Source organism: Acomys russatus, chromosome 24 (genome assembly GCF_903995435.1).
Source record: "Acomys russatus chromosome 24, mAcoRus1.1, whole genome shotgun sequence".
In the NCBI taxonomy this organism is placed as follows: domain Eukaryota; kingdom Metazoa; phylum Chordata; class Mammalia; order Rodentia; family Muridae; genus Acomys; species Acomys russatus.
This window is the reverse complement of record NC_067160.1, coordinates 40,889,982-40,910,921: the sequence shown is the minus strand read 5'-3', so window position 1 is coordinate 40,910,921 and position 20,940 is coordinate 40,889,982. Positions and strand designations below refer to the sequence as shown.

The window sequence follows — 20,940 nt, the reverse complement described above, 5'->3', positions numbered from 1 at the left end:
AGTCATCCTTTAGGCTGTGTTTATTATTTGTAAACAACTACATTTTCTCAAGTACTAGAAATATTAGTCATGTGTCTACATTCCCAAAAGAATTCACTAACTTTCCTTAATTTCTGATTATGGTAGCTTTAAGAAATCGAATTTGGCAAAATAAATGAAAATTTGAATATAAAACTTGGGATGCACCAATTTTTTTTGAGAAACTGTGAAGATAAAGACTAAACTTAACCACAGATTTATTTCTGCTTTTCTTCCACGTATCCAGAGAGGTTGCTAATGGGAGGCATGCCTCAGAAAAACGCACATGTCTGTGGAAACCTTGGAATGTACTAGTGCTTTTCAAGTGATTTTATTTCAAGTCTAAGCCACAAGATATAAACTTTCATCAAAAATGGTAATCTATTTAAAATCAGAGCTGTGTGGAATGTTTCATGTTTATGTATAACTTTTATGGTAGACCCTCCCACACAGGGGAAATAATGTGCCCAAATTCTGTTATTTTTACAGTATGCAATGTATCACCAACTAATCCCCCACTTTAGCTTCATGTGCTTTAAGTAGATTAAAAAATGAAAAAGACATGGAAGAAAAAATTAAGACCATTTGAAAAGGTGAATTTTTAAATTCCATTTTGAAGCTAAAGATCTTTAAAAATTATAGTGCAGGTTCTAATAAGAAAAGAGAGGGTTTTGAACATAGCATGGTCTATGTACTCTGATACTAAATCTTTCCACTTAATTTTCCCCAGTTACAAAGCTACAAAAAGTAGAGAGGGCTGTGCAGTGATTGTGAAGGAAAAATGTAACTTTGATCTAAAACTGTTTAGTCATATAGATTGATCTGATATCAATTTTAAGAGAATTCAAGTCAGAAGACATTTACATTTCAATTGCTCTTTAAAGGGACCCACAACAAGTCATTCCTATTTATAAGGCTTGATAATTCAATAGGAAAGTAGCATCATTGAGTATGTAGTTTGCTCACACAAAGAAAGATAATAGTTCACATTATATTTTATTTTCCTCTCCAAATGAAACGCTGTCATCAATTCAAACATTTGCTATCACAACTCCATTGTTTAAGAGGCAGGACTTAGAGATAAAAATGGCTTAAGAAAAATCATATTACTTCAAAAAAATTTAAAAGACACTCTTAATAAACAAGTCAGAGAAACCGAGTTGTGAAGAATTTTGGAAATAAATTCACGTAAAAGTTAACAATTATTTAAAAATAGAATTGCAAAATAATATTTAAAACATTTCATAACTCAGAAACTCATAAAAATCAACAAAATAAAGGTGGCTGTGTGCCCTGTGCTGTGTAGTAAGCATACATATGTGTTCCCTGTAGGCTTAAGACCATGTAGAACCAAAGAGAAGTATACAGGATAATAACAGCTTTCACAGAGGTAAAGATTCTATAATTACACAAGGAAATAACTTGATGAAATATAGTTGTATTAAACTAGCATAATTTCACATTTATATTCATATTCTCAAATTCAGTAACTATTTAGAAAATAGTCAGAAGTTAAAAATACCTAACAGACTTAGCTAGGTCCAGAAACATGGCATAAACAATATCAGACAAAATATAGATGTGCCAAACCAGGACATCTAGTCCTGAAATTCCTGAGAACTACTAGGGTGGTATAAATAAAATACTCTTTTTGATTTACTCATAGTAGAAATATTTGGTACCACAAACAAATGCACTTTAACAATCTACGCAGAAATTGCTGAAATGAATGTACCAAACATGAACACTGTTCTGACAACACTAACTGATCATTGGAATATCTACTATCTTATATTGCCTTATATAAGGAATATCCCAAAACAATTTACCAAAACCAGACAGTTACTCATAAATGTCTATAAAGGTACTATGAAATTGTCTACTATTTTATAATATAGTTTAGGAGTCCCCCCCCCCCCAACTTATTCCATGAGTAGTTTGGCTGGTCCCAAGTCTTCCTCATATTTATTAGACCAATTAAGTATATCATAGAAAGACAGTCTGATATATTCTAACTTTTCCTGATATCTATATTTAGCAATTAAGCCATTGTGGATCCAGAGTTTTTGAAACCCTAACTCTTGGTTAGCCTAATGTGGTTTGGAATGACATGTTTCTTTGTTTTCCTGAGAAGACTGCTTCAGCAAAGGATGGGTGATGAAAGTTCCCTATGTTCAACAGCCTCACAACTTGATTGAGCATGGCAGATGAGCAGCTTATTGGCCAGGAGTAGTACCCTTACCAAAGAAGTATTTATAACAGGTTTGAAACTAATTTCGAGCTTCCCTGTTAAATGAGTGAAATTTTACAAGGTTAACTTTCTCTTAAATGCCTACCTTAGAAACAGTCTCTTCTGTACTTGAAAGGATGCAACTTTTCAGCTCCTCCTGACTTTAGTTACTGATGAGATAAAAGTGTGTATGTGTGTATGTGTGTGTGTGCATGTTAAGGATAAAAACTACATAAGACATGATGAATATATTCTGGTAGGTATAGATTCACAAAGTTACTTAAACTGTGTCAGTATTTCCATATTTATAAAACAAGATAATGTTATTGACTTCCTAAAGCTTCTGTGAGATTAAATATGCCAATGTACACAAAACAAAACCTTCAATAGTACCTGGCAAGTCAGTACTTCATAAATGTTAGCATAAGGTATTATCTGTTCATCATTTTGCAATTTAAATTTGGTTTAGCTAGATCATGGAATGAATGGTCCATTTCAAGAGAAAAGCAAGTATGTGTTTAGAAATGGTCATTTTTCTCATTAACATTTGTATCAGATTTTAATCATTGGCTTACTATATGAGTTTTTCCTATATTATTCATTTAATATAATTTCAACAGATTTATTGTAAAGTAAAATGGATTACTTTACTAACAAGTAGCTTTAATATGATAAGCTTTCTACCAATCTTTAAGACTTTTGAAATAATAATTAAAGTTAAGCAGTCACAGCTAAACAAATGGCTGTCTTAGACTTGCTTTGTAGAACAGGCTGGCCTCGAACTCACAGAGACCCGCCTACCTCTGCCTTCCTGAATGCTGGGATTGCAGGTGCACTGCGCCCTACTTACTACTCTGTTAACAATAAGAACAAAGCAGAATTTAAAAGCTCACCTTAGAGGTACTCATTCACCAGGTGAGTTACAGGGAATACTTAGGGCCTGGGGGGCCACTCTCCTTACCAAAGCCTACTAATGCTGACACAAAGGAGAACATGGAGTGGCAGCGCTGAACAGGTCCCACTCATCAACACTGGGACTTATTAGGCACTACTATTTCTAACACCTGTGCTATTTTACCATCCAGGCAATTGACTTTTACCCCCAAGCTAGAAATACAGTTGGGTTTTAAGGAAAAAGAATATGAAAGTTTCTATCACTTAGGAACCTTCTACCCTTACATGTAAAACGTGTATTGCGTGGATGGGAAGTAAAGTACAGTAACTACTTAGGAGAAAGAATTTCAAGTGTAAGCCATCATGAAATGGGTTTCCACTTATCTATATCAATAACAAAAGATAATTTCTCACTGCCAAGCAGTAGATAGCCATTGTGAAACTGGGGTTTCTAGGGTTCCTCTCATTGACTACTTTTGCTCTCAGCTCTCTTATGCACAAGATCTTGCATCCTTACATCAATTTAGTATCTATTGTGGCTATACTTTTGAGGTAATGCCAGATTTCAAATTTTCTAATGATGGGTTCAAGAAATAGGAATTTGGATGTGAGGGTGATCTGGCTGTGACATCTGTCACCCCATTGTTCACCGGAGTTGATTCGGCTGATCTGTCTGGCTAGGCTGGTGTCCTCTTCCTCCCTCATTGCTCCATGTTCATCCCTTCCAAAGCTGCACGCTCCTTGAAGAGGACGACCCTCCCCAAATAAAGGAGGACCAGTCTTTGGTCAAGGGTATATGAATAGCTGTGCTCCCCTGCTAGAACCTCCAAACGCAAAATAGGAATTTATTTCTTACTTATGCAAGAGAAGGTTGCTTTCTACAGAAAACTCTGAAAAGTTCCCTAATTATAAAACTACTATTTCCCCTAAATTTACAGTTAAGTAATTACTAAAAGTAAACTTTCTGAGCCCAGGTTAGTTTCCTCCACATGATGACTCAGGGTCCCAAATTTTCCTTCCACATATTAGTGTGATATTGACTCCTGGCCAGTGTCAAAAGACAGAGAGACTTCGGAACAGACTCTGGTTGGTTAAGAGCTTTGGCTGTTGGTGTATCTTTCTGCTCTCATTCCATTAGCCTAAACTAGTCTAAAGGCAATTCCTAACTGTAAGGAAGGCTAAGCGCAGATGCAAGGGTGTAAGATCTTCTTTCCTTACCTCTCTCACTTTGTACTTATTTTCTAACATGTCTCACCAGCTCTCCAAAGAAGATATCTCCAAATAAGCCCTATTTCTCTAGACAATTCTCACCAAATACTGGTAAGACTGGTTTACATGATAGGATCTAGGCACTCCAGCAGCGACTGTCTGTACCTTTGACAGGCTGAGAACTCAGATGCTCCAGCAGTCCCAGGATAGTACTGATGACCTGGAACATTCCTGGAGAGCTGCGGGTCTGTAGCTCACACTGGAAGGCCAAAGAAGCTGGATTTTGATGACAACCACAGTGGCAGCCACAATAATGCAGACATACTCACCAGCAAAAAAGCCAGGCGGGTAGGCAACACCAATGGTTACTGCTGGATATCTTGATACCAAGGCTACAAGCCAAAGGTGCTGGCCATTGTGTAGAGGCTCTCTCCTGGTCCACAGTTAGTCCTTCCTGGAAATACCTTTAAGGACTAGTCCAGATGTGTGTCTCTTGCTTAATTTCAGATCCAGTCACATCGAAAACAAAGATAAATTCTCACAACACCCAACTCTATCTATTTCCAGAATCTTCGGTGATAAATACTATTTTCACAAAGTCTCAGTCTCTGGAGAGCTAAATAATTTTGAACTTGAAAGTTAATTTGTCTGCTTCATTGCCACATTTAACAAATAATGATGATATCAGAACTAGCTAACAAGAAGAGGATGAACAGCCTAGTCAGTACACCAAAACAATGACTGTGTCCTGCTGGCCAGTCCCTATGAGACCCTCGTTGCAGTGGAGACCATTGCTGGCTCCTATGCCTGGAAGGATGTCTCATATTCATTATTCTGTGCAGTCTATGTCTGCCTTTAAGACATGCTTTGCTATGCACTATTCCCATCCTTCCATGCACACTCCAACTGGACAGTAGAGAGAATGCTCTCAAATTTTGCTCTCTTAATATATTTGGGCAATAAATATGGGATTGCAGAATTGTATAGAGTTTCAGGATACTAGGTCCAGCTTCTGGTTTCTATGGTAATACAATTACCTCAACATCTTCACAGACATTGATTTGATATTTTTCAGTCTGTTAAGCATACTAGTAGCCAGAGCCAAAGACAAGAAAGCTTTCCATCTCTACTTATAGTGGTAAGCCTACTTTATTTCTTTCATCCACTTCCTTCTTTCTCTCTCTCTCCTCTCATCCTTCTCACTCTCTGTTTCATGTAAAATATGAAGCAATCTTACTAATGAAATCCTTTAATCTATCAAGCATATTAAATCATAAGTTCCCCTCTCTTCTTTAATGATGGACTTTGTTCACAGTGCTTCTTCTGGAAAAAGAACAATAACCCCCCATTCTCCTTTGCTTAAAAAAAAAAAAAAAAAAAACCTGTCATGTGACTTTTGTGTATTTAATGGCATCTGAACAAGAAAGGAAGATGTAAGAATAACACAGCACATATTCAAAGAATTATGACCTGGCATGATAAACAATACATCATATTTCAGCATGAAATATTTTTCCAGTTACTGCATTTTAAGATGCTGAAATACAAAGATGTAAAATATTTATTTTATTATGCTGAGAGTCTGGCAACAAAAGAAAAATATTTCTATGAATGAAGCATAAGCCTCTTCTCTGTGATGCTGAGGAATAGCTTGGCAGTTTAAAGGTGGAAGTTACTCTGTGGCTGGGGAACCAATACTCTACAAGTTTCATGTGGATGGGATTGCTGGATGATGCTGGCTACCCAGACCCTCACAAGTCCATCAGCTACATAATGACAAAGCTTCTCCTCATGGACACACTGTGTGGAGTGATTTGAGCTTCCTTATGACACTGGGATTACTGTCCAGGCTAAGAGTTCCAATAGAGCTAGGCAAATCATTTTATGCTCTAACATTTACTGTCAGGTAGTAGCACTTACATCATATAACTTGATGAAAGCAGGTGTAAAGGGCTGGTGATGTCCAAGATTGAAATACTGATCTCATTACTTGATAAAAGGAAATTCATGGCTTAGAAAAGCGCATAACTATTTTTACAGCCAGCCACCTTAGAATAAAAATTTTATTCAAATTAATTTATATCTAATATATTACTTATTTTGTATTTATGTTATTATCCTTATATAATTAAATTTTAATATGTTCATTTTCATTTGTATATCTTCTAAATTCTTCTCATTAAAACGTTTTTCATCTTTGTAAAGGAAGCAATTTAATAGTGTCAAATGTCAATATGTTTGCAGATTTCCCGACACAGAAGGAATCAGTCACAGCACGTGTTGAAAGATGTCATTCCACCACTAGAACATCCAGTAAGTAACTCATTTTCCTGTAGTATTGTACTCTTTGATCTACTACTACAAAAGTTGCCTGAAACTCAGTGACTCAAAATTGTACACATAAGCATCAGGTGTAGAGAGAATCTCTTGTGTACTGCATGGAAGAATCGCCTGCCAATAAAAAGATGATGGCCTAATAGGTGAGGCAAGAAATAGGAGGTTTGAGTTCTGAGAGAAAAAGATGAAATATAGAATAGAATCAGAGGCGAGAGCTTCGCCTCTGACTCTGAGTAAGAAGGATGAATAAAACTAAGGAGAGGTATCCAGCCATGTGGTACAAGTAGAATAGAATAAATGGGTGAAATAAGTCATTTACTAGTCAGGGGACCAGAAAAAGCATATTGACTAGGTATTTATTTATATACAGTAAAGTCTCAGAGTCATTATTTTGGAATTGGGGTGTAGGAGGAAAACCTGCTATCAAAAAAGGTTGCAAGCATACATTGTATGAATCCCGAACTTAAGTATCTTTATTAATGCCTAGCTCAGTGACTGAGAGGTTACAATCAACCTGTCACTCAGAACTGGATCATATGGCAAGTCTGACTGAGGGAGTGTCATGCTCACTAACATGATTCACTTCTGTAAGAAATCTTGGATATGAGTATTTTGTATCAGGTACTATAAAACTTGTGTTCAGGACAAGAATTTCAAATATATGTAGCCCTCCTCCACCCAGTTACATCTTTGTTTACACAAACACCCACTGCTGGATTCCAGGAACTTAATGGCCTGGGAACAGGACCCTTTCTCCTTCCTCCTCCATTTCATGTGCGCCAACTTTTTGAGACTGTAGAGCCTTTCTTTTTCATAAAATTCCATCCATAAAGGATCCAAACTCATGAGCTGATTACTTCCTATCTCTTGCTGCAGTCATGGTGCAGGTTAAAATGTCAACTTTGTGTCCATCAGCTACAGTATCAGTTCTTGAACCAAAATTCTCAGTGACCTCTATTCTCTCAAGGGTAGAACTTGGAAGACAAGCAGGAGTTCCCATGTCTTAAAGGTCCAGCCGCCTCTCTAAACACAACCTTTTTCATCTGGCTTTTTCTTCTCTCTTCGAACTGGTTCTTCCTCTGAGGTGTTATTCCACTTCTCCATTCATCTTTCTGGTACACCCTAATTCATTTGTGACCATTATATTTAAAGAATGTTGTTTTGTTTACTTGCCATTATTACTCATCTTATATCACTTTTAAAATGAAGTCCTGGGTTGGTAAGATGGCTCATTGGGTAAAGGCACTTGCTGCCAACACATTCAAACTGAGCTCTGTATCTATGATGCACATATTAAAAAGAGAGTTGACTTCAGCAATCTGTCTTCTAGATTCCACGTATGCTGCATCTCATTTGTAGGCCTACATACATACACACACACACACACACACACACACACACACACACACACACACACACACAGTGAGGGAGGTCACATACAGATTAAATATAAAACGAAAAATGGGTCTTGTTTAACCTCTTTTGACTCCTTTATTTTTTACCCTTATCCAAAATTCCCTTTAGACTTTGCTACCTTTTATTTCTCAGCTCATTGGAATGTCAGTCAGCTAGGAAAGAGGAATTAATTCCTGTGTTCACTATTCTAGTCCTATGATCCTCATGATTGCAAGAGCATGGGAGGAGAATTATGTAAGTATCATCATGAATCTATGTCATAGTGAAAAGATAATGGCCTTGGTTATAAGAAAATCTATATTTGACCATTTCTTACATCGTCAATTACTAATTAGTCATTCCACCTGAGACTTTTTTCTCACTAGAAGCAACAATTAATATATACCCAATTCACTTATCATCAATATCGCCCCAAGCTGCCTCCTTCATCATCAGGCCAGCTCTGGTAGCAACAAATATCTCGTGGTTTCACATGCCTTTCCTTTTGACTTTTCTTTTACCTACCACTACAACTATCACTCTGTCTCTCTCCGTGTGTGTGTGTGTGTATGTTATATTACACACATATGAAGGTGTATGTGCACATATATGAGTGTGCAGTATGACCAACTGAGACATCTCTTCAGCCTCAACCTAGCCAGCCATCTTAGGAAATAGCCTCTCCTCAGTAGTCATGTGACTACACACTTTTCTTTGTGACCACGCAGACCACCATCTTGACTTTCATACGCTTTGGATCCCATCTCTAATGCCACTTTATGTCTTTCACACAGGTCATACAAGGGCAAAGTTGGGCAGTAATTCCAGAACAGTATCTTCAGTATTTCATTTTTCCTACCCAAACAAACTGGTTTCCTTTTACCTATAGTATCACATTTATAGAATACTTCCAGGGCCCTGATTTATGCTATGTATTATCTACTCCAAAACACATACCCTCAAGGAAGTAATAGAAGCGTGATTGAAACATGGCTTTTAGCCCGAAGGAGCTTAAATTTTCTGCAGTAATTATGGTGCTTTCATCCTATCACATGTTCAAATACTGTTTGGCTGTCCACTCTTATTTCATGGGTAATAGACTTGTTCCATGGCTGGACTGTGAATGCCTTGAAGTGAGAGGCCATGACTGTGCTCTCTTTGTTATGTCATGTTCCCACTTACATTACTTTTGACATTATTGTTTTTTTCTGGAAAGACATATTTGCCAACTGTTATAACAAGATATTTGGTTTTTTTGAAAATGTTGGTTGAAAATATTAAATAAATACTGTTATTCAAATGAAGCTCAATCTTTTTAATATTGAAATTAGATATATTTATATTTTGTTTTCAAGATTATATATTTTTTAAGACACGGTTTCTCTGTGTAGCTTTGGCTGTCCTGGAACTTGCTCTGTAGACAAATCTGGCTCCTAACTCATAGAGAGCTGCCTGCCTCCTCCTCCCGAGAGCTGGGATTAAAGGCACATGTCACTACCACATGGCAAAATTAATAGTTCTTAACTTTACACTTGTTAAGGAAGCTAGTTCTACAACTTCTCAAATTTGAAGGGGCTTGCCCTTTTATAAGCTGCTTTCCAAGAGCAATTTAGACTTGTCTCTTTCCCAGAAGCATAGCACTAAAATGTCCTACTTCCTTTTCCATCTCCTTACTGAATTAAAACTTATATGAAGAGAAGCTTATGCATAACTTGCTATTTCAGTATTCAGACTTAATTTCAAATCTGGCATATTGTAACCTCACAATGAATATGGAAATAAATATATACAAATAATTGTCATGCACATATGTAATACATACCCTACATATGTATATGCATATATATATACATAAATGTCTATGAAATACATTGAAGTGTCTCAAATTTTTACACACTATATATCTATGAATTATGAAATGTAAGAATTTAAATTATGATTATTTTCAAATTTAATTAATAATGATCTAATTTTCAATTTCATAGCCATGCCTATATAGTAAGTATAATCTAAGTTTAGAAAAACCATTAGAATATTAAGAAATAGTCTTACTAGTATTAGGATTATATTTTAATAACTAACATGTGGTAAGTTGTATTATCTTTGCAGTTTCAATTTTTTTTAAAAGAAAATGTATGACCTTGGAAGCTGACATTGAAAAGAAATATTAAATCTAAACAAAAACAATATTTTAAACTAAAATTATAGTTTGTAATCTCTCTGAGTGAATATGCCCTCCATCTCTACATGCATACAAAGACACATAGCCACTACTTCCACAAACTTTAAAAATGATCAATTAATTGCTTCCTGGTGCTGATGTGATCTCCCCTGAGTCCTCTCTCTGAGTAGACACCTAACTCTCTCTGGCTACTGTGCATAGAGAACACCCAACTTTTCCTCTATGGCTTCTAGTAGATCAAATTTCTTACTTTTATTTTAAAGTTGGAAATGACATCAGTTACCTAAACTCCACCTGGTGAGTTTACTGTTAGGAAGAGTGATGATGAAAGAACCACCAACCTTTTTCCAAAAAGCAGATGTGTAAATTTTAAATTACCCATTACGATTCATGAAGACCCACTTCTGTGGAACACACAACTTTTGCTTTAAATCTGATGAACTTGAACTTACATTTGCTTCATCTGCTTGCTGATTCTTTTCCCCCAACTTGGATAGGCTTGTGTCTCTCCCTGTCTCCTCATTCTCTCCATGCCTCGGCATGGCAGCCAGGTCATCCAGAGCTTTCTCTTGCTAATGTCGATCAGCACACACTGTCATGGATGAAGCAGTGCACCAAAATAATTTGAAAAATTATTTAAATTCCTTGAGTTGAAATGATTACTTATGGTTATTGTTTTTAAATCATAGGGATTCTCGTGTGTATTGATTTTTCAAAATATCGGCCATAATGTAAATCTCACTTCTTTTATCTCATATCCAAAGCACCCTCCTAAATATATTTTCTTTTTTAAAATTTTTTTTTATTAATTTATTCATATTACATTTCAATTGTTAGCCTATCCCTTGTATCCTCCCATTCCTCCCTCCCTCCTGCTTCCCCCCTACTCCCCTCCCCTATGTCTGTGACTGAGGGGGACCTCCCCCGCCCATATATGCTCTTAGGGTATCAAGTCTCTTCTTGGTAATTTGCTATCCTTCCTCTGAGTGCCGCCAGGCCTCCCCATCCAGGGGACATGGTCAGAAAAGGGGCACCAGAGTTCATGTGAGAGCCAGATCACCTTCTCCACTCAATGGTGGAGAATGTCCTGTCCATCGGCTGGTCTGGATAGGGGTTCAAAGTTTACTGACTATATTTTCCTTGGCTGGTGCCATAGTTTGAGGAGGACCCCAGGACCCAGATCTGCCTGTCATAAAGTTCCTCTTGTAGGTTTCCAGGACCCTCTGGATCCTTCTATTTCCTCATTCTCCCAGGCTTCTCTCACCTAAAGTCTCAATAGGATGTCCTCTCCTCTGACTCACTTTTCTGGTAAGTAAAGTTTTTCATGGGACGTGCCCCTTGACCTAGAGTCTTGATATAAGTGAGTATATACCATAATCAAGTCCAAGTGGATTAAAGACCTCAACCTAAAACCAGAGACATTAATTCAGTTAGAGGAAAAAGTGGGGAAGAGCCTGGAACACATAGGCACAGGAGACAACTTCTTGAACAGAACACCAACAGCCCAGGCCTTAACGTCAACAATTAATAAATGGGACCTCATGAGGCTGAGAAGCTTCTGTAAGGCAGGTGACACTGTTAAGAGAGCAAAGTGACAGCCTACAGACTGTGAAAAGATCTTCACCAACCCTTCATCTGACAAAAGTCTTAATATCCAAAATATATAAAGAACACAAGAAATTAAACTCCACCAAATCAAATAACCCAATAGAGAAATGGGGCTCAGAACTAAACAGAGAATTCTCAACAGAGGAATATCAAATGGCTGAGAAACACTTAAAGAAATGCTCAACTTCCTTAGTCGTCAGAGAAATGCAAATCAAAACGACACTGATATTCCGTCTTACACCCATCAGAATGGCTAAGATCAATAACTCAACTGACACCACATGCTGGCAATGCTGGCAAGGATGTGGAGAGAGAGAAACACTCCTCCTAAATATTTTTAAGAATCATGAGACCAGTTTTGGTAACAATTTTTCAAATTATCCATTAGGTCTACTCCTTTTTTGGAGTAAAATGTTTTACTTTATATAGAGTGAAAATTGCTGTTGTGTGTGTTTGAATGAGTGAATTTTTCTTTTGGGGAACCATGCATTATTTTACAGCTCGTTTTAATAAAGCTGATTGTGATCTGATCAACACGAATAATTAAAAGAGCAACACAGTTGTTTTGACAGCTACCTTCGAAATATTCCTAATTGGAATCTAAAAATGCACACAGGGGCCCCAGTTCAGGAGGAAACGTAGCATTGGTGCCACACTGATGTATCAGGGCTTCAGTGCAAGAGGCGGGAATCATAGCAAAGAGCTGTGTGATTGCTTAGCGTAGCTACAAAGCAGCAACTTTAATACGAAACATCATGACACAAAACTCTAATGCACTCGTACGCATTTGTTTCTTGATCTTCTATTAATATATTCCATATTACTACTGTTGTGAGACCAATTAGTTTCGAGGCACTATTCCTTTTTCCCTAAATAAAGACTCAAGAAAAATAACTCCTGATTAGAGCATGTTAAATCTTTATCTTCTTTATTTGTATTGAAACATTGTAAGGCATGTCTACTGATAACCCTGCAGGAGTCAAAAGCCTGTGGTAGGTTTTAGAGAATCAGCTGCTTCCTCCTGAGTGAGGAGGATTGTAAGGGCAGAGCTCAGGAAGTTGTCCTGGCTCAGGGCAAAGCAGGCTTTTGCAGATAAACCTAAATCACAGATTCTCCCTTTTCAAACACAATATCACTTCGTGAATTAATTAATACTAGCGGGGGCTTTAGAGATGAAAGGCATTATGAAGATATTGTACTTTCTGAGTTTAACAGGAAAAAAAAAAAGGAGTAGGAACTTTGTGAGACAAATTCTAGACGAGCTGGGCTTTCACTAAGTTGAAAACACAAACAAAAGTCTCTTCAATCGTTCCAAATGCCCTTTTGCTAAGTCGAGTTAGGTTTACAAAATAATATTGTCCCAATATTCAAGGAAGTAATAAGTCAAATAGCTGAATGCTTTTATTAATAGAAGCCAAGCCATTTCAACTTACATAATTCTTTCATTTCCCTTAGCAAAAGCCTGCTTATTCATTCAGGTGTTTTTCCTAGGCCATGGTCAGTCAGGAAGAGGGCTAGGCTATGGGGACCTGATGAGAGATTAACAAATCATGGCCTTGCTGTGGTGGTGATGGTGGCGCATGCCTATAATCCCAGAATTTAGGAGGCAGAGGCAGAAGGATTTCTGTAGTTTTGAGGCCAGCCTGTTCTACAAAGTGAGCTCCAGGACATCCAGGGCTATGCCGAGAAAATAACAAACCAGGACAATACAAGTCATGGTCTTTCGTGGAGAAAGGCCTACAGACAAGCCAAAGCACCAATGGTTAGAAAAAGGCTTCAATCTGCAATAGTGTCTGTGGGAGAGGAAAAACCTGTCTTGGTGTCAGTAGTCTTACAAGCACTCGTTCACAATGTCATTTAAAAATGATGTTTGCATCATAAGGAGAACTGTGAAAACATATAATAGGAATAGGAATTGAAAAAAAATCTTCAAGAAAAAACACCCAGCACATTCAGGCTAGAGGTAGAATATATTTATTTTAATTGTATTTGAAAAATGTCAGGAGTGCTATGATGAGGCAGACATGGTGGTACATGCCTGCAATAAAAATACTCAGGAGGCAGAAACAGGTGGTCTGTAAGTTCAAGGCCAGCTCGGTCCACATAGAGAATTCCAGACGAAGAGCCATTCAGGATTGTATGCCCTATGCCTGAAAAGAACAAACAAAAGTTCCAACCTGGCTAGATTATAATGATCAAAAGACAAGAGCCATGGCGCATGAGCAAAGGGAACAATGTTCAGGCAAAGAAGCTTGAGGTGATGGGAGGAATCCTAGAAGCCCCCAAAGAGAGACGAGTTAAATTATGTCTCCCAGCCATGTCCCCCACTTGTAATTCACTTAATTCCAGAGTAGAGAAGAGGTGCACTCACATCAACAAATACTGCTACCATTGAGCAATTCTCTTTTCACAACTTCACAGAGGAAAATTAAGTTATAATATAAATGAATCATAGTAGTAAGTGGCTGGGACAGCCATGGGGAAGGAAGCCTATGCTTTGTGAACTTCAATGATGGTCAAAGGCAAGTAACATTGCAAGCAAAGACAGAAACAGAAATTCCCAGGGAGGACATATTGAGAGTTGAATTATAAAAAAAGTCTTAAAAAAACCCCAAAGATAATTCTTTAGATACAGAGGAGCCCTTACTAAACCCTAAATAGAATCTGGATTTCTTGGTGGTAAATAAATGAGATGTGCTGCCTTCACGATGAGAGATTGACTAACGAATAAGGTTCATGGGAGATCTTAAACATTAAATGGGATAATGACATTTTCAAAGTGACCTTTTGATGATCTGGCGATAAATAAATTAGCAACACAAGGCTAGCATTTCCCTTGAAATACACAGTGGTTTAATAAGAGGGGCACACAAATGCCTTGGCAATATATAACATGTACTTCACCAATCCCAGTGCTTAGAAAACAGTCCAGGACTCTGAGTGGAGCCCTGAAGCTAGACATGATCCCACGCCCTCAAATGAGACAAATAGGAGAGGGTAACTGTATGAAGGCACACTCCACACACGAACTAAAACATGCATGGAAGCTGTGACATAAGTATTCCCAAAGCCAGGCCACGAAGCCAGACCACCTTCTCAAGAGTTTGGGGGCCTGTGTTTGTTTGTGGTAGTTGGTTGCTTGCCTTTTGTCTCTTTGTTTTTGTTTCTTGGAAACAAGCTCTCACAACGTTATAGCCCTGGCTTACCTGGAACTCACTATGTATACCAACCTTTCCTTGAACTTGGGGGGCTGTTCTTCCTGCCTATCTCTCCAAGTGCTGAGGTTTTGGCATTGGCCACAATGCCATGCTCCAAGAACTTCTTTAGAAATGCACAGCTGTTTTCTGGGCTTTGTCAATGTGTGAGCACAGAATTACTTTTGTTCCACTCTTCTTTATGTAATCATTGCATGCAACTTGAGAATTTAAATACTTACACATGCTATATGTTATATATTTACATGAGGTAAGGATATTGTATATGAAAGCATCATCCTTCAGAGAAATCCTCAAGGGTTCCTTCCATATCATGTTCTTTCTCCCTCTTTTATTTACAATTTAGCCATGGCTGTCCTCTTATGAATAGGTGTAGGGCCAGTGGAGAATGGCCAAACTACCATGGGTTACACTTCCTTAACAACAATCAACTGTTGATTGCTTCTCCACTCAGGGTAGGAGCTCCTGTGTCCATCCTACTTTCCATGCTCTAACATTGATTGCTTTGGTCTTGTGTAGGTTTTACATAGGCAATCACAGCTTTGGAAAGTTCACAGATGCGGCAGTTCTCTAATGTTCAGAATATACTGTTTTGCCCAAGTACTCTGTGCACTCTGGCTCTGACAGGTTTTTTTGCCCCTTCTTATACATTACCCAAGCCTTGTGGGAAAACATGTGGTAAACATGTTCCATTTGTGGCTGAGCACACCACAGATATCTTTTCTCGGCAGTTTGCTCAGTCGTGGGTCTGTGCATCAACTGCTCTCTTCTGCACAAAAAGAGACTTCTCTGATGAGAACTGAGAGCTTCGCTAATCTATGGATATAAAAAATTATGTATATAGAAGGAATGTATCAATTTAGCAAACTCATAATAATAGGGTCCCATTGGGGGATCTGAGCTCCTGTGGTGGTTTGAAAGAGAATGTCTACATCGGGTCAGGTATTTGAACACTTGTCCCCTAGTTTGTGTTATTGTTTAGGGAAATGGTACAGCTTTGGAGGCAGGTGTTGAGAGCTCATAGCCTTACCCAACATTTGAGTTCATTCTCTCTGCTTTGTGTTTATGACTAAAGATCTCTTGCTTTCTACTCTAGCCACCTGCTGCCTCACCATCCCACCATTATTGACTCTCTTTCTGCAACCATTAGCCAAACTCTTCTTTTCATAAGTTGCCTTGGTCCCAGTATTTTATCACAGGAACAGCAACATATCTAACACAGCTCCTTGGCCACAGGTACTTGGCAAGTTTGTAGTGAGTAGTATGATCTTCCTCCCATGCGATGAGCCCTAAACCCAATCAGGCATCTACACAGAAAAAAAGTGGACCTATTGTAAGAGTCATACATAATGGATAACTTTAGGGAAATAGAATGTTTCAGTTACAACAGAGCTGATGCATGTATGAAGTCACAAAGACGGTGACAGCACATACAAGGCCAGCACAAGTTCAAGCCAGACAAAAATCTCAACACAGAGAGGGGGAGCTGGGCGCCAAGTTGCACCATTAGCCAAGAAACTACTTGCAATTGATCACTGTTGAGAAAGGGAAACTCAATTTCTGTCCCTAGAGAGAAAGTGGGATATCAACCACACTCCCCCACAGGCCTCGCATTCAGGAGGAGTTGGCCAGCAAAAATGAACTTCATGGTGTTTGCTTGCTTTTGGGGTGTGTGTGTGTGTGTGTGTGTGTGTGTGTGTGTGTGTGTGTGTGTGTGTGTGTGTTGGCTCTCTTGTAGTTAGGATTTTTTTTTAAGAGAGAGAAATAAAATACCAAACAGAACAGTTCATTTGTGTCACATCTACAAAGGACCAAGTCTCAGGTTGCTGACCTGAGAAGCAGCAGGGATATGTAGTAGAGGGTGTTCTTTACTGCACAGTGGACAAGGAGATCAGAACAGTAACAACAGGAACAAGCCAAAGATAGTCTCCAAGAGCCTTTACACACACACACACGCACACACACACACACACACACACACACACATACACCCATCAGCACTTCCTCTCTTACTCCACTTCCTCCCACCCAGTTTGCCTTGCTCCCTGCCATTGACCTACATCCTCTAACCAGGCACTGCCTTCCACAGTCCCACCGCTTCCCAATAGTGTATTAAAATCCGATTTAGTGTTGAATGCCATCTAGAAACGCCTGCACAGTCACACCCAGAGGTGTGCTTGAGTAATCTCACAGTCATTCTTAAATCCAATTGAAGCTAACAATCAAGATTAGCATCAGAGTGTAACTTGAGAACAATGTCAAGGAAAGAGAAGGAAAGAGAAAGCACACGCGCGCGCGCACGCACACACACACACACACACACACACACACACGTAAAAAAGACAAAAGTGTCTCTTTCTGAGTATAGAAGAAAAATAGAAAGCAATTACAGAAGAGAAGAGAAGCATTTGGAGGATATAAAATGATATGAGAAAACACGTCCTCACTTGATAATTTTCAATAGAAATCATCAAGCGGGAGTACCAGCAAAGCACTGTGGGGTTCTTAAAACTTTAGCAGCCACCTTAATAATAAATAAGAAAGTATATGAATACTAGGTCTGGTGGAAAGTTATAGTGGTTCAGGGTTATGGTCATGGAGCAGTGACGCAAACCTCCTTTAGAAGATTGGTCAGCCATACATACGATTCGTGTAGTGAATCCCCTCTCAGAGACAGATAATCCATGTTTCAGAATGAAGCTTCTCTCAGATTTATGGGACCAAAAAAATAGATTCCTTGCATTTGTGTCTGCTAACAGCAGACCTTTGTATTAAAAAATTATAGGCTTATGTTTGTCACACTGTGACTATTAATCAAAAGTTCTCTTCTCTTTTACTTGCCTGGCATGTCCAACCTAGGCATATGAGCAGGTACTCTCTTGGAATTCCATTACTATTCATTCTCAGCTGTGTCTCAGCACACAGGAGGCTGCTGAAGCACTTCCTTGGAACTGGCAGCCTGGCTGGCATCCAGCCTGGACAAACTGCTGATCTTTCCTGCCATGCAATGTTAAGTAGGGATGCTAGCTGACATTGAGAAAATAGCTCCAAAATCCACATTTAGCATCTAAAGACTGGCTGATATTTCTTAAGTATACATGGTTTGGGTGCTGTGATTCCTTTGATGAATTTCAGTTTGGCCAAGAATCTGGCATGGGAGGAATCCTAAACTTAAATGTAAACCCTATATATAACTTTGTAGGTCACTAAAGACAAGACGATCTGAGCTCCAGATGTTGGAACTATAAACTGAAGTTTATAGACCGCTGTTCTTTCAGACCATGGGACTAAGAAAGCAATTAATAAGATACCAACCACAAACCCAGATGTACACTACATAGCAATCTTCTGTTTATACCAATACCTCCTTCCTCAGGCTAAGCCTCTCAGAACAACTGCTTCCCAGTATGTGGAACACTGGGAAGTTCCCATGCATGACAGCAATCCCTTAAATAGTCACAGAATTGAGTTTACCTTAGGAAAGCCTTTCTGGTCAGGGTAGCACCTGAGCAAGGCAGCCTGTTTAAGTGTGAGAAGTCAGTTGGAATTCACTGGTCGAGGCTGAAGGATGACCAGAGAGATTCAGAGGAGTAGAGGAGCAGTATCAGTCCACCAAAAAGAAAGGATGCTTTGATGTGAGCCAATAGCTGTTAAGCTGCAGTAAGATCACGAGTGTCCTGTTAATCTTGGAGCTCCTGTGCTAGCATGATGGCTGGTGATTGAGAGAACCGAGTATGATTAACTGAAAACTTGGTGAGGGACTGTAAGTGTGCGTCAAGAGTAGAGGAGAAACAATGTATGGCGAGAGACAGCTGATACTGGAAGCAGAGACATGTGTTTAAGAGAGATGGTGAGATGTGTGGGTAAGGCCCAAGTACATACACATCGCACATGCATGCAGCATATAGTTAGAGATGCACAATTGTTCAGGATGGTACTAAGAGAATTAAGGGCAAAATAATAATAATAATAATAATAATAATAATAATAATAATAATAATAATAATAATAATGCTGCAGTTGCAGTTCTCAAGGCCTTGCTATGGTCTGGAAGGAATGTTGGAACTTGAAAGTAGACACCTAACTAGTAATTCAGCCTTCTTCCATTGTTCTCCCAAGACTGCTAGAGGGCAACTCCAGAAGACTCCATGATATTGACCTATGCCCTTGAAAAACGATTGTGCCATTTACCACAATTATTGAATCCTAACAAAAAAAGCTGAAGAAAAGTCCATCTGGGGAGACTTTTGTAGCCACGCCTCAAACATGTTAACATTGACCTCTTCCCATAAGGACATTAACGCCTTTCTTTCACTTTTCTCCTTTTGGAGACTATCATCAGCCATCCAGTTCTTTGAATTCTAAGTCTCCAACTAGGTGTCTTGAACGGAATATTTCTGAGAAGGTAATAGTTCATAGCTGAGAATTCAAGAGTGGATTGGGAGGTCTTGAAGTTTTTTTTAAACATCCCATGTTTTTAATAACTTTCATATTCATAAGAAGTTTAAACCGAGCAATGAATTCAGGAAGGGACTCCCTCTGTGACAATGATGGCTACTCAAAGTGTCTTTGTTTCTGACATGTGTAGAGGCCAGGGATGTCTAGAATTAAGAGCGTATGTGATATAGAGGGTAACAGAATCCTCTGGGAGCAGAGGTGGGAAATACACACAGAATAAGGAAGTGGCCAAAGCACATGGAGTGATGCAACTGAGCACAGAGTGATAACACCATGAACACCGTAGTTCTAAAAGTTAGCCTTGAAAGCGTCACGGGACTAGTTTAGCTTTCTGGAAGGCATACTGAGGGAAGAGACATCTTCTAAACCTATGTGAAAAATACTTTGATACAATAGTCATTATCCTAATAATTTCCCACGGTTTATTCACTAAAAGCACACTTAGCAGATATACTTTGAAAGATAAGTACTTTTCAGTGTATTAGAAATATAACAGTGTGGGAATCATGGAGTGGTCACAGCTGTGTTATCTGTAGCAGAGCACATCTTATAAGGGGCACCATGCCTGGCACCATGTTAGTCTTTAGGACAACTCACTGCTCCAAATTGTCTTTTCCTCTTACCAGTGAATAGTTTTGACTTTTACAATTTTCTGTAAAAATTTAAATAGCCCTCATGCATACATTCATCTATGTATTTGTTCACACAATCTAATTAGTATAACACTGGGTTCCCATAGCATATGAAAGGGACAATCCTTTGTCTTCAATATGCTCATAACACAGGTGTAGATGTAAGTAAATAAACCCTCCATTATAACACTATTTGATAGGTGTTAACAGAATAATAAGACAACATGGAAAGGAAAACCGGGAGATGCCTCAAAGACAACCCAACAAGTGATGGAAAGACCATTTGACAAAATCCATATAGGTTGGATTTTAAAATGGGTTAAAATTATGGTTTTTATATATAGGAATTTTTAAGATGAAGATTTAATGGATGGAATATTACATTTAGGGATATGGATTACACCAGTGGCACTGAGGAAATATGACCCTTAGCTGTTAGACACAGGGCATGAGAGAAGCAGTGTATGCTACTCCTATAAAGGGAACACAGGCCAAGAACTGGAATACGGTGACCAGGAGCTCAGGAGGGCACAAATATACCTCCAAGAAACTGAAACAGCTATGCTGACTTTGCTAGGAATCAGCATATTATACTCTGCAGTTGTATGTGTTTTCTTGGAATTTACTAAACACCTCATTTGTGTTATAGTAAATTATTGCGCGCATTTTAGGGAGTTTGTGACTGTGTGAGGATGAAAGCCAACAGTACAGGCAGAAAAGGGGAAGCAGTCAGACAGTTCAGATGGCAATGAGAGAGCTGCT

General features: G+C 38.6%; 1 protein-coding gene across 1 annotated transcript in view; it reads left to right on the top strand.

The window, feature by feature from the left end:
• Positions 1–20,940, top strand: part of Arhgap15 (Rho GTPase activating protein 15) — a 594,474-nt gene that overhangs the window by 39,331 nt on the left and 534,203 nt on the right. The window contains exon 3 of the mRNA XM_051166277.1: positions 6,596–6,664. Within this exon, the coding sequence (XP_051022234.1) occupies positions 6,596–6,664 (69 nt within the window). The remainder of the gene's footprint in view (positions 1–6,595; positions 6,665–20,940) is intronic.